At 35.8% G+C, this 15362-nt stretch overlaps 1 protein-coding gene across 4 annotated transcripts in view; it reads right to left on the reverse strand.

The window, feature by feature from the left end:
* The window catches only part of OCA2 (OCA2 melanosomal transmembrane protein), a 188547-nt gene that overhangs the window by 110860 nt on the left and 62325 nt on the right, over nucleotides 1–15362 (reverse strand). For all 4 annotated transcript variants that reach the window (XM_009568932.2, XM_054079259.1, XM_054079270.1 and 1 more), the window contains 3 exons: nucleotides 12019–12176; nucleotides 10310–10392; nucleotides 9810–9963 (listed from right to left, as the gene is read on the reverse strand). In XM_009568932.2, coding sequence (XP_009567227.2) covers nucleotides 9810–9963; nucleotides 10310–10392; nucleotides 12019–12176 — 395 coding nt within the window. The remainder of the gene's footprint in view (nucleotides 1–9809; nucleotides 9964–10309; nucleotides 10393–12018; nucleotides 12177–15362) is intronic.

Consider the following 15362-nt stretch of genomic DNA (forward strand, 5'->3'; position numbering starts at 1 on the left):
TAAATAATTTACACCACAAATCTTTGCGCCTGATATTAATTAAAAATATACATTTATAGAGCTATAATGCAAGCTGGGTTTAGATAACCTAGATCTTCTCCAGATTTAAACTTTTTTATCTGTTTGAAAGTATTTTGGAACGTTTCCACAGAGATTATCATATCTTTTGGTAAACTGCATCATTATAAAAATAATTCAAAATACCTAATGCTTCAACTTTACAGTGCTCCAGGAAGTAAAGGGATATTATTTAGAAGCCAATTGAATGATGACCTGTACACTATTTCAGAGCATATATTTTCCCAGCTGAAATCCAGGGCATGCATATTTCTAAAATGGGTTTCTAAAGACATTCGATAAATGATACATCATACTAAACATTTTATTTTCACAAGTCCTTCTTTATAGGTGATAAATGACAGTTGAAAGATAACTGTCAGCGACTTTAATGTAAGGCTTCAAATGAAGCTTCAGTCCATTTCTTATCATTTTTTTCTCCAGTGAAGCCTGTTGCATTAAACTACTTATTTTACTGAGAAATTAATTTTCATTTCCTATAGTGCTGCATTCCACAGCAGGTGGTTATTCCTGAGCCAATATCCACATATGGGTTTTATGCATTTTCCACCTACCTCTAGAGGAGCTGAAACCCCCTAGACTTTATAAAAATCCCCCTTAGACTTTATAAAATTTCTAGTTTGATTCTTTATTCTCCGGGGACGGGAAGAGGAGGCGATAAGGGGAGTAAACTTTGCTCTAGGATAGATTTTTTTCTGACTTTCTATTTTGTATCTGTCCTTTTTTACATTTTAATAAGCGTTTACTAGTTTAAAGGAAGATAACCTCAGCAGTGAAAGGATTTATTTTCAAAGACAAAAATGTTGTTTTTCCTGAAGATAATCAAGACAGTATAAGCCTGACTGCCTCTTGAAATTTGTTCTTCATGTGCTTTATAAATTTTGGTTGTCTGTTTTGCGTTGGACTATTCCAGCTGGTTTAGCAGGATACTGTCCGTTTTGTGTTGGACTATTCCAGCTGGTTTAGCAGGATACAGATAAAACTTCAGTCTTTCATGTTACATACATTTGATCTACTTTTTTGGAAAATTAATGCCAAAACCTGAAACTGCCATCAGAAGCTGAAATCGAAACTGAAATTTGCACAAAATAATGTTAATTTAACTAACTAATTTAGGTAAATTTCCTAGCTCTGTCAAGCAACAAAACTGAAAATTTGAGCTTGTGTTGGAAAAGAATAAGGGTCAAAGAAAGCCTTTCAATACTTTGAACTCTGCTATGCAGTAGATCCACTTCAAAGCAGAAAGGCATCAAACTCTTAATTCATTTGAATTTGCTTCCCTTCTGGCAAATTGTATGATTTGTACAGAATATAAACCAACATACGAGAAATATAGGATATAGTTAGGTACAAATGAGATCAGAGCAGCAGAAAAGTTGATGGAGCCAGCCATATTTGCTTGATTTTCTTCTTCCTCACCTATACTAAAGGGACCATCTAACGAGCACCAGTTAGTTAAAGGTATAGCATTATACTTCTCCTTCAGCTGGTGATGGTAGCTAATTCCTTACATCCTCATCCTCCTCTCCTCAATTCACTCCCTACCTGATATCTACAGAAAGAGTTCTGCAGCTTTTTCTGCTGTGGGGCATTATTCGCAGCACATGAGAACCTCTTAAAGGGGATATATCTGAACAGCCAGTGCAAAATGAATGATAACAGAAAACTAACTGCCCTAGAATTACTTAGTTAAGCAGTAACAAGTAAATTCTACAGGGAGTTTAATGAAGCAAAAGGGAGTTGCTTAACATAGTTTACAAAGTATGATATATATTGATGGAGTATTCAGGAATGGACTAAAGCAGCTCTTGAGGCAAGTACACAGAATATAGCTGCTGAAAGATGATGCACACAGAGGATCCCAAAGTGACTACAAGCATCAAAAAATTCAATGACAGGAAGAGCAGCTATCTGTATGTTCATCTCCAGATTAGGGCACTATGTGCATATATTCCATATGCACAGCCATGCAAATCTTAAATAAGACTTATTATTATTAATCTCATTTTTGTAAGTTAAAACATGTTAAAACACATCATTCTACATAAGTATTCATTGCTTTGAAAAAAACCCCAAACCCTGGACAGACAACTTACTCATTTCTACAAGAATTCAACGGCTATTCATTCAGTATGATAGTACTACCTTAAGCATGAAATATGTGCCTAAGTCCAGTTAAGAATACAGACTAGAGAACTCTGTGGGTTTGGAAACATTAACTATATATTTTAATATTGACAGGTATTCCTATTAATCACACAATAAATGGCCAGTCCCCCTAACTCTGTGAAAACAAGATTCAACATATATTCAATAAGCTCTTTTTACAAAAAAAATCCCAACCCTAACAGAATTCATTTTAAGTACAAACATTAGATACTATACTGAAATGTGTAGCAAACTATTTAGCTCCTCAAGAAATCTTTACACATTTCTAGTAAAGAAATTGAATGGAAAAAAAAAAATCAAAAGAATCAGGGGCAAATCTATTTTACTTTCTGTACATGAATCTTTGTCAGCTTCTTTTACTATTAGTATAGAACCATGTAGACTTACAACCATGCACTGTGAACAACAGCATGGCAAACTGAAGCACTGTTACCTTTACAGAGAGCTTTCTGCTCTAGCCAGTAGTTCCTCAGTAGAGCCTTTCATCTTCAATATCTCCTCTCTTTCCAGTTTTGTTCTCTGGATATTTTTTTTTTCTTTAGACCATGCCATCACATCTGCTTCCCAGCCTGCTCCCTATACTCTCATGTTCATCCCTTCACTTTTGCCCTCGCTTTTGCTGAAGGAAAACATCATTTGAGGCCCCAAGAGAAGCTGAGTGGTTCTCATCCCTGTTTGTGTGCATTAGAATTGTACATGCATTCTAACACCTTGTTAAAATTTTAAGACCTCATGACTCTCTATCCCTCTGGTTGCCATAGGCAGGATAGAAGCTGAACATCAGCATTCAATTAAGCTAATTTAACCTTCTGTCCTAAACAGAAAGGGAAATAAACAACACAAAACAAACATAGTGCGCAGGGCAGGGCAATGCATTTATGCTTAACGGTCTTTCACAAATTGAACAAAATATAGTTCAAAATTAGTTTTAAAAGGAAATAAAAAATGAACATTTGGAAACTAGTTTTCACACTTAATGTTGAAATACGACTCCTATTATTTCAAAAAATAACATTTTCTGAAAAGTGAAGCCTTGGTGATGGTATCTTTCAAAGCAGACACTCCTATTGAGTCCTTAGAACAGCAAGCAGCACCATCCAGTGGCAATTTTCTTCTATTAAGTTCTTAATTAAGAGTAATTCACATATCACAGAAGTACCATAGCACCAAAAAAAGATATTTTTTCCTCAAAACATATATATAGCTGAGCAGATGTCTACCAAGACAGAATAGCAGCAATTGGTGTAAAATCAATATTCATATTGTATTAATAATACAAACCCATTTTTACCACATACCAAGCTCGGATTCACCTGAGGATTTTACTTGCTGTTATACTGTGGTTTTTAAATTTAAATTTAATTTAAATTTATCCCGTCCTTGTCTTACAGCACTCTGCTTCCTTTACAATTCCTTCAATGCAGGTACAGCAGGTAAAAATGAATGCAGTTTATCTATCTGATGTTGACTCCGTCCTTTTGGAGCCTCCGTATTGGTGGCAGTGTCTCTGCTCTACCCAATTGGTAGAAATTCTGTCACCTTTGGGGTACTGATCCAATGCTTTCATAAGGAGCAACTTATAATGCTCCTGCACAGCTGTTTTAAACCCATTTTAAGCCTCTCAAAATGCACAGGGGTCATACTCCTAAATCAGAGAAATGCACGGAATGGCCATAAGCCTTGTTAGTCCATACTGCTTAATTGCTAGCTTAGACACAGGCTGTTCTCTCTGGGAGAACATCTAGAATACTGTTTGGCAAATATTTCCTCTGGGGCAACAGGACAGATGGATCCACCCTCTGCCTGCATCGCCTTGTTCAATCCAGCCCTCCAGTACCCATCTCAGCAGACTTTTCTTCTCTATCTTTTCCATGTGCCTTGATACCATTCCCAATGCACACCCTCAGTTTATGTCCTAAAAATATTATTAATATTATTCCTGTGGACTGCAAGATGCCCTTTTTTTTATTGCTCATGTTCAGCTGGGGAAAAGAGAAAAAAAGAAAAAAAAGAGTAGAATTTTGACTGGTAATTGTGCTTTAGGGTTACAGGGGGCTCCAAACCAGACCCACAACCACGTGCTACCCACAAAAGATGCAGCCAGACTGGTCCAGAGGGATCTAGATTTTCCTTCAAGCTAGGCTTTTCTACTGGGTTTTATGTTTTAGGTTTCACTATGTTGGATTCAAGTTCCATACAACCCCAGAGTCTCAACATTTATGATTTCTGCCTAGGGCTTGGAAGTTTGCTCTTTTAGCCCTACGTCTTGGCTCCATTTCTACCTCACTGCAGATCATCAAGACAATATCAAGGTAACATTCTCTTACCTCCAGTCAGGACTAATAGTCTCTTAAGGAAGGAAAATTGTGCAGGAGAGCATGCTTGCCCTGCTGAAAGCTGACCAGCATACCCGGGGCAGAGCTTTCCTGCTCAGCCCTGATCTTGGGCAGACAAGGGAAAACTTTTATTCTTGCCCAGTGAGGTAAGGCTCAGACTCTTCACCAAAGAGGACAGATAGAGGTTTTTTATCTGATAATTTTCTGCCAGGTCCTACGGCCATGTTTTAATTCCTCTTCAAAATTTTTCCGTCCTTGAACAACTGGAAATAATATCAGCAGGAATATATACTTTCCTGCAAAGGCCAGTTAGAGCGGTAGCTACAGATGTCTTTTTTATACCATATTTTCCAATAAAGCCTATGGTTTTTCTTCTGACTCTCTGCTAACAATCTTCTGATAGGATATATGTGGATGTAGGAACACTCTAATCCACATTTTGTCAGTACTTAAAGACAAGTCAATATGAGAATGGATAGGAAGTGAGAAATCACGCTAAGTAAGCTAACCACAGGTTTCCATGACTTTATTCACTGGAAAAAATCTCCCTTAAGATTAGCTTATTGCTATCACTTAGCATTACGTTTTGTATATCAGTGAGTATTTCTTCTGTTTTCCTACTCCTCCTCTGAAGCATCATTTTCTGTGTGCAAATAAATAGCCTCATTACTGGATATAAGCAAAAACTGGACTGTATGGACACAGACAGCAGTAATAACAAACTTCTTCTTTCATTTGTAAAAAAGCTTCTAGTGAAGAAACACTAGTTCAATCAGCCCACCATAATAGAATGATCAGACTGAGCCACATAAAAGTTTTGCTGTCTGTAGCTAATTTCTGCTGGTTAGATACTATTAAAAAACATTATGCTTTAATTTAAAAAATTAAGCTTAAGGGATGTTTTTTCATAATTTAAGCTATTTAATAACAGAAAAGTAATGTGGAGAAAAAACGATACTCTCTATTTCCATTAAAGTAATAAAAATTGTGATTATAAGCCCATGCTTTATGCTAGTAAGAAGATAGAGGTTTTAAGGTCAGATCCTGCACTTTAAAGTATTTGTGTTTTCAGGAGAAATACAGGCATGTAAATGTTATTCAAGATGTCACATCATTAAAATGTCATTTGAAAAATGTTTCTTAAGGTTACCTACAAGACAGGATATGAAACTAAATGATAGCTTCTACGAAAAAACAAGTCCTATGAAAGCTTTCATAGAATTTCTGATACTTGATGGTATCACTTTTCTGCCATTTCATGTGCTGTTGGTATCCCTTTATTTTATTATTTAATAAAATGTACGTTATTCTGCCTATTCTCTGGACTAAATAAAATGTTTTATAAAACAAATAGCTTTAAAAAAAAGCCATTGCCATAGTATTTGTTTTTACTGGCTCATTTAAGCATCAAAAGCAGCTAACAGTCCATTTTAAGCCACAACACAAAGCAAATATATTATTAAAGGAAAATATCGGAAACATGCACACAATAATGCATTCAAATTAATTAGCTCTGGTCTTTAATAATAAATGTTTAACATTCCTCCTTACATAGGTCTAATTAATGCACATCTAACATAGCCGAAAATATGCAATTAATAATTACTAATAAGCACTTTATAAGCTCAAGAGTCTGTTCTAAAGATCAATTTTAAGAGATAGATAGGCAGATACATTTCTTTTCAGGGTAACCAGTGCATTATCTTACTCTTTCTGTACACAAATACAGACAAAAGGGGAGAAATTAAAGTTATCTTACTGTGTTGCAAAGAGGAAACAATGAGATTTTACCTACACTATTTTTCCTCAACTATGCTGTACCACAAGAAACAACCATTACTGAGTGAATGGGCTCTAAATAGTCACTTTAGTTATACGCACAGAAAAAGGCTTTGCTGGAAAAAAAATGGAAATCAAAGAAAGCAAAAGACAAAACGCACTCTTAGCTGAAAGAATAAGACATTTGGAGCAGAAGTATGTAAAAACTAAGTTTTCTAAGTTTTTTATGTTTGAAGTTCTCAGTCAAAAGAGTTCATATATTTTGAGGATCAAAACTAAAAAGAGCCTATTTTCAAATACATTGTAAATTAATTTAGTACAAGGACATCAGTGTAGAACTCTGGAAATCTGCACTTTACACCAAATGCCCCTGTAGATAAATGTGAAAACATTCTTATAGCCCATCTTACCACTGTTCATTGGTAATGCTGAAGGGTCAGACAGCAAAGCCAAGATCAACAAAGGTAAACCTGGCACAGCTTTTTTTTTTAACATATACTTGTTTCAATTTCCTGTGCAGGGTAGGCTCCCAAGAAGAAAATTTAATACTTCATTGTTTTCAGAAGTCTATAATCAGTAGATTAATTAAAAAAATACCACAACTAGCAAATTTTTCTTTCTCCTTACTCCTGTCTGATAAGTGCAAAAAAGGGAACTAACTGATATTGGAAGATAAATTAATTTCAAGAGAATGAATGTCTGGCTACTGAAGGGAAGGATGATTACACAGGCAAAAAAAGAAAAAACCCCACAGACTTCAAACAGAAAATATAACTAAGTGGCAAGAGGCGTCCATCTAAAGAAATTTAAAAGGAATGTACCAAAATGTCAAGGAGCAGAGTAGGATTTTGAAGTTAGAAAACATTCATATTTATTGTCGGCATGAAAAAGGAATCATCAGAAATTAAAGAGGAAAAAAGAAGCATCTTCTTTTACCAGAAATATATTTCTATTTTATGAACACGTAACACATAATCAGTTATAAAAGAAATAACACTTAAAATAAATGCCTGGAGATATAAGGTTCAAGAGTTTAATGTGTTTTCTGAAGAACAGTGCATCCTGAGACAGTAAGGCTTCTCCACAACCAAGGACTCATACTTGGCATACATTGATCTCCAAGAAATTTGATGTCAACATAGAGGCATAGAGCTGCCTCAAAGAGACATAGAGCTGCCTCAAAGCAGAATTTACCCTGTGTCTTTGCAGTGGTGCAAGCCTGGAGAAGATGACAGTTTACAGTAAATGCACTTTTTACATCATCTGTTTGTGCAGGAGGTGGAAGCTCTTGAGGCCTGTTCTCCTGCACACTCCCTGGTGACTTCAGTTAGCAAAGGGCAAGTAGAAAAGGGGAAGGAAGGATTAAAAGATGAAGACAGTGAGGTTCAGGAGGTTGTGAGCACAAGATCTGTGGTTCATGTTTGGGGAAAGAGTTTCGAAGAAGCAACACCTTCAGGTGGCACTTATGAGTTGTAACAGATCAAATGCTTCTTCTTGCTCCCTCATTATAAGACAATATAGCTTTAAAACTTATTTGGGTATCCACACTGTCTGCAGTTGAATCTGTATTGCCAATGACAATGAATAAAACAGAAAACCAATAAAGACTGATAAAAGATAGGAAGCAGCAACACTGAAAATGAAAATCCATGAGAGATCGCTCCTGCAGCAACACCAATTGATTTCTGTAACAGTGATAATTGCTAATGGAATAGAGAGAGCAATGTGTTGAGAAAACAGGACTTAAGGAACTGAAGTTATAAATATCAAATATAAGGTAAGCCACTATTATATATCCTAAAAATACTATGATAGTTATTTCCATCTTATATATTTACAGTTTAAAATTTACTGTAGTTGTAGCATTTCTCATTCCTACAGATGTTATGGAGAAAATAGCTAGCATCACTATGCAATAGGTGACATTCCACATTTTAAAATTCAAGGAGGTTTACTCATAAGTATCTATTTCTGATTTTGAATTTGCAGAAATCATGTTTCCACCAACAGATGTTTTTCTTGACCTTTTCATAAAAACAATGATCTAATGAGTTGTTTTAAAGTTTTTCTTAGAAACAACAGGAAAATGCATGCTCTCCTTGGCTTTGTTTTTCAGTTTCAAGACTTTATTTCCTTTGACACAGGAATTCTTCCAAAGCAGCTTGCTACAATGCAAACATGAAACCACTCTTTACATACATTAAAAAATTAATGTTTTTGCAATTGCTAAAGGGTTACATAGTTAGAGGGGGTTTTTTTGAAAATAAAAGCTGTATTTAAAAGCATTAAGACTACTTTGGTGCTGTGTAGCTTGACTAGATATATTTATAGTAAAACACAATCCAATCCTCCTCCACACTATGAATGAGCAAAGAGATATTAAGTACGTAAGGGCATTTTTAGCTTCATAAATAAACCACCACTGCTGAACAAAATAATCTAAATGTCTAAAGAACTTGTCATGTTGTGTGTGCCCATTATTGATATTTAATTAGAAGGTGTTCAATTATGTTAACATTTCAGTGGGTAACAGGATGAAAATCTTAAAATGTGCAAGGGATGTGGAAGAAAAATGAGCATGATGGAAATATTTACCATGGAGCACTTTGTAGACTTGATTTTATTCACTTCTGTTTCATACTAGTATAAATCAGGTTTAATTCAACTTGGAGAATTCAGAAAATGTGGATGCTTACATGAATAATAATAATTTAAAAATATATCATCTGGTGCTCTTCCTCCCAATATCTTTTTTTTGGTTCGAGATAATCAGACGGTGTTTTCAGTTCAAAGAAGTCAGTTGGAATCTTATGCTCTTTCTGACATGTTTTCCACCCTAAGCACTGATGCAATATATTTTCAGTAGGTTTGCTACCTCAAGGCTTTGGAACGATGTTGCAATATGTTTAAAGTTCCTTGTGTCTTGACTGCTTCATGTTAACTGAGATTCCATTTCCTCTTTAAGGAACACAGTAAAAGGATTTCTAAATTTCACTCATTAACCAGTATGTTCAGTTTAACCTTTTAGAAGTAGACTAAATTCATAGTTTGAGGTGCCTCAGAGGAGGGAACAATGAAAGTTTTTTTTTTCCTTTTACCTTCTCTTAAAAAACTATTAACTTAAGCAGATTTTTTTTGCACCTTTTATAACCCATGCTTATGTCATCACAGCAAAACTATAAGCCTGTTAAAATAATAAAACACTAATAGGTTTTAATAGGAAAATACATGAGATCACTCTAATGTTAACAAACCTTGCCAAAATCAGTTACAATTCAGAACAATTTCCTTGCACATATCTTATTTGTGCTATTAGCAACACTAATGTACAGCAAGGATTCACACACATAATTTTTAAGTGTATTAAAGACCAAGAATGAAACTCTTCCTTGTGCTTTATTTACAATGTAAGGGAAAAACAAAATCAAAACACAAAACGTGACTTACTTCCAGTATGATCAACACGTAGACACCTACTAAAATGATGGATGCAATTGTTACTTGTGCCTCTATATTTGCATGAAGGTATTGATGTTTAACAGAGAGAGGAATATTTCCAGGCTCCTGCAAGACAGCTTGAATGTTTATGAAGATGGTGCCTCTGGTGAAAGATAGAGAAGTTTCCTTATTTACGAAATGAAATAACATTAATTTTATTTATGCATTAGTTTTATATTGACACATTAATTTATTTACGTGTTATGTGTTTACAATTGCAAGCAACTTTTCAAACATTTTCACCCCATCCCTTTAAAAGCATTGTTTAGAAATGAGCTCAAGTACCAACCAGCCTTGTAAATCCATTTAAAAAGCAAAAAAAAAGTCATCCTTTCCCGCCTCTCTGAAAGAGGCAGTAATAGAGTATTTTTAAAACATTATCTATTCCTTCATAGTAAAGTCTAAGTAAACTACTACTTAAATGGATCACTTCTCAGACTTTAGCCAACCTGTTTAGCATCTGAAAGGTTCTAGTTGTGATGACTTGATGATTTCTTCTTGAACTTAAGGGTAGAGACCAGTTGTACACTCCCTGCAAGAAAGTCACATTTGGCAATATTAATAAAAGTCAGTGAATGCGACATGTCTCTGATCTAGGGTTTATTCCTCTTTGTTCTCTCTCCGGTTCATTTAGGAGAATTCTTTGTGGAACAATCGTAATGCATCAGCCTAAATTAATTCCACCTTATTAGGCATGTAAGAGACACTCAGGCTGGAGCAAACTCATCCTCCTCCCCTCAAGTAAATGGGGTGAGGATCACCTTTAGGAGGTGCTCCAGAGAAGGGCTGCCCAATCCCACTTTGCATTGACTATAAGGAGTGTCTAGGCTCAGAAACAATAATACGGTTCACTCTCTGTGACTTCCTGGGAACAAAACTAGTATGTGTGAGATATACATTGGGCAGTGAAAGGCCCAATGGAAATGCCATACCCCTAGACATTATGAAGAGCACATGGCAGAATTTCAGCAAGCAAAATTCCTGCTCGTTTTTCTTCTAGCAAAAGGAAACAAAAAAATCTTCAGAAAATAAAGATTTTCTGAAGTTTTGCCCATTAGTAGGCACTGATATTCATGCAAGCTTAGCTACATATATTCTTATATTCTTTAAATGTAGATACAGATATTTGCTCTTCTTTTAAAGAAAAGGAACTTTAAAAAAGCTCAGATTTGGTTGATTGCAGCCTAAATCCCAAACCTATCCTATATGTTACTAAGTGCAGAAAAAAACCAGCTTAATCAGCCACCTTGGAGAAATACCTGAGGAACATGCAGGCAGGGAAGGTTTTTCTGGTTATCTACTCGTTTGGTCAGATCAGGACCACTGCTGGCATGCTAGCAGGAGTTGGGCTGTTGCAGCCAACTGTGCTCTGTCCACCCCACAGCAACATGAGGGCTCTTTCGGGATGACTGCCACCAGCATGGAGGTTGGTGTTAGAGAGAGTAATTACCATTACAGTATATTTTGCCATGCTGAGGCAGTGGGACTAAACTTTTGCTGTAGATTATGGGATTGGATGTAAGCAGGAATACTGTTGGCATTGTTCAGCTGTGCTATCACTAGTAGAGGCAGGCCATCCTGTCCTGTATACAGAATGAGAGGCAGTTGTTTGCATGTCAATGCTGTTTATTAAGTGATGAAGCTTATTTTCATCTTTCAGGATATACAATGACGGGGTGTAAAAGATCCTTCCTCACAGAGTTCTCTGGGAGAGAGCAGCAAGGACTTGTTACAAACAACATCATCAATGAGAAAGCCTTAAGAGAAATAAAGCCAATAAATGTGACACATGTTTGAGAAAATAATTTGCAACAGGATGTGAAAATGTATTTCAGTGAGTGCAAAAAGGCACTTTACACTTGTTTCTTCCTTCTAAGATAGCTTTTGAAACATTGCCAATTTTAAACACAAGAACTTTCATGTTTAGTATCAGTCAAGGGGCATAAGTTTTACAAAATTTTAGTGTAGAAAGTTAAATGAAGTCTTATAAAGACAAAAGAAAGTGCAACTTTACTCTTATTACAGTAAGTTTTCTAATGCTGACATTAACACATTTCACAGCAGGGAAAAGCATGACCACTTAAGCCACACAATGGTGATAGAAATACAAGTGATAAAACATGTCAGAAAAAGTGAAAGAAAAGGTAAAGACCATTACCTGCTGCTGCCGTCTCCTCCTTGATACAGAGTCTTCAGCTTGGCTGATTTGTACTACAATATATTCCTCTGTTTGTTGTTCAACTACATCTGCTACAAATGGTCCTCCTATGTCTAACTTTAACAGAGCAGAATCATGAAAATCGGTCAGATTCATAGCTGTTAATGAAGCCGTTAAGGTGTAAATTTCCAGTAAAAATATGTATAGGCTGCACAAATTCTAGGAAAAAAAAATAAAAAGAAAAAAATTATCCTATTTATATTAAAAAACACTTCTTCACCGAAATGCTTAAGAAACTATGAAAAGAATGAAAAAAAGGAGAAAAACCATGGGGAAAACTGAATCAGAATCAGCATCTAATTCAGTCCAGAAAATTTGCTTTTTGGTCAAAATTTTACTCACAAGTTTTCAAACATCCAAAAGAGATGTTTTCAAGCTTCTCTTGGTTGAAGTATTCATTGTCTGTTTCTCCTCCAGCCCCTCTTCTACTTTTTCTTTCTTCCTTTTTTGGATATCTAGCATGATCTGTCATCAAACTACATTCCTAAACTAATATAATTATCAAGTCTTTCAACCATGACCCACAAATCCATTGGAAGCTTTGGCTCTATTAGTCCCAATATATCAAGGACTATTTAAACTTAATATCGTGGGAAGTCCAGTTCTGGCATGGTTGAGAAAGAAGTGTCCCCATGAGGAAGAGGGAAATCCTAAGCTTTTAAATGCTTCACAGTTCTTTTCTTTTATTACTGTAACTGACAGATATTGTAATTGTTTTACTACTCTCTGTGATCAGACAGAAAGCTAAGTCATCACCACCCAAAAAAAAAATATCCTAAGAAGGGGAGACTTGATTTTACAGCATACTTATTCTGTTGAAATCATGTAACTTAATCACATGCTTGAGTATCTTAGTGGTCTTAACTTCTGACATTTAATTGAGCATACTACAAAGAGTAAATCTGTTGCAAAAAAAATAATGTGGAAGATCATACACCTACCAGAAGGAGTTTCCCAGAAAAATGTTTCATTGTCCACAATACACAAAGATTTTCACAGAAGAAGAAAAAAAAACACAGTATGGTTAGAGGGGAGCAAGTGCAGTGCTGTGCTCTGTTTCCCAGTGAGCCTCAATAAGGCCATTTGTGGCAGAACAGGCTCTAAGGAAGAAAACTTTGTTGCATTATGTAGAGATTGGTCATGTTAAAAAGAGTTGTTGCTTCTGTCCGCATTCCCAGAAGAAGAACTGGATCTAAAAAAGAGATTGCTCAAACTAACCCAAAAAAAAAATCCTAGTAGATTAGTGGCAGGTGAGTAGCCAATGCATTGCAAAGTCATCATTGTTTATCACAGTGAGCAGAGCAACCACCATCAGCGTCACTCACACGCTGTTCATTAAGAATAAACCTCCCAAATATCTATTTGCAGGAAAAGAATTACACAGGAAAGGATAGAGGAAAAAATCAGATGCAACAAGTCAGCAGACCAGTTCCAGTCAGGAGAATTTACACACACAGCCCTTAGCAAGGGTAAATACAGATTATAACAGTTCTCTTCCAGTGCTGAAGGTTTTAAGTGTGATTTGGCATCACAGTTTTTCTGTGTCTTAATTAATACATAATATTATTCTCAATTGGAACTATAGCTGTACCTTTAACTAGAGAGATTAATTATACCTTCTAAGTGGCCTGCTGACCTAAAGTCATTAACCCAATGATTTGGGACACCTCTTGACAGTCTGCCTTTTATTAGGAATGTAGCAAGTAATTTATGACTCAAAAAGCTTCAGGTGCATATAATTATGCAGCTTCCTTTTAAGCAATACTTTTAAAATAAATCCTGTAATTACCTAGATGACACATTCAGGAGCTATTATAAAGGATGCTTAAAATTAAAGGGGGGGAAAAATGAAACCTTATTTTCAAGAAGAGTGGTTCCTTCCTTCTTTTCCTATGAAGATTACGATGCTTAGGATGTTTTTCCTTTCCTTTCTGTGCATTTATAAAATCATCAGAAATAGCCCTAGCAAAATAGGTTCTCCTGTGATTGCAAGTGGAACTGAACATCATTCACTGGTCTGCATTGAGGCTCTGAAACCCCATCAGAGTTGTCTTTCTCCAAACAATATTTAGAGATTCTGTTATAATTCCATTGTTAGACTGCAGCAGATCACAGCCTTTATGAAAGGTGGAATCCAAATAAAGCAGGAGACAACTTCAGCCACGCTTATGTGAATCAAAATGTGATTTAGATTTTCTTTTTATTAAGCTGCTTTTCAGAACATTTTTGTTCTGCCTCGTCTTGGTTTTATATTTCCCTTAAATTACCACAATGTGATTTCCTCTATATTTTTAATAATTCAGGTGTGACTAACTTTTGGGAAAACTATCTTTTTTAACTTCTATTATCCCGTTTTATTCAGCAACTTAACCATGCTGGGACTTCTTGTCTTTTCTGGACTTTTTTCTTAACGTGGCCTCCAGTATGTGTCTTTAAAGGAAAAAAAATCTCCCTGACAAGATTTACAGCCAGAGCTGTTATTTTTAATTTCACTTCAGCTAAGCTGCCTCATTATTATACAGTTCTATTCTTGAAATTATATTACTGTTGTGAATTATCCTGTCAAGGGATTTGAGTTTGTGTGTGCTTTGTGCACCATTACACACTGGCTGTCTGTATTTACATCTGCCACTAGATTGGGTCCACTGCTCCAAGCTAAACAAAGAGCTGTTTTTTCTCATTTTGGTTTTCTGACTAGCTGCTCCTAGAAGGTATCGAAGGGTGTGCGAGAGTCACCTTGTGTCTCTTCACTATTTGTAGCTTGTGTAGACAACACTGTGGAATGGGATGCAGCAGCTAAATGCTTAAATTAGTAGTCATTCACCGCAGTTTATTCTTCAATACCATGAACATCTGCATCCGCGTTGGTGACTCCCTTAAAACCAGTGAAATGAGGGGAGGATTTAAAATGCAATTCATTCCTTCATTTCAGACAACACACAAAGATGAGAGAAATCCCTCAAGAGAAACACCAGTTCTCTCTATTAAGAGTGCCTAGGATGACTAGCTGGGATGCAGCTGAGACGAGTCACTCCCTAAATACTGAATCCCTGTTCTACCCTCCACCATGGCATTAATTCAGTATCTCACAGAGCCAGCTGAAAACCCACAGTTGATAGACATCCTCTGTTATACTTGTATGCAGATAGGTGACCTTATGCTTTCTTTAACACTTACTTATATTACCTGCCCTGCTTACTGTAAAACATACCTTGAGAATACTATATCTCTTGATTATTTTTCACCAAGTTTCTGAAGCGCCTACATATTATTTATCCTAATTT

Source organism: Cuculus canorus, chromosome 1 (assembly GCF_017976375.1).
Source record: "Cuculus canorus isolate bCucCan1 chromosome 1, bCucCan1.pri, whole genome shotgun sequence".
In the NCBI taxonomy this organism is placed as follows: Eukaryota; Metazoa; Chordata; class Aves; order Cuculiformes; family Cuculidae; genus Cuculus; species Cuculus canorus.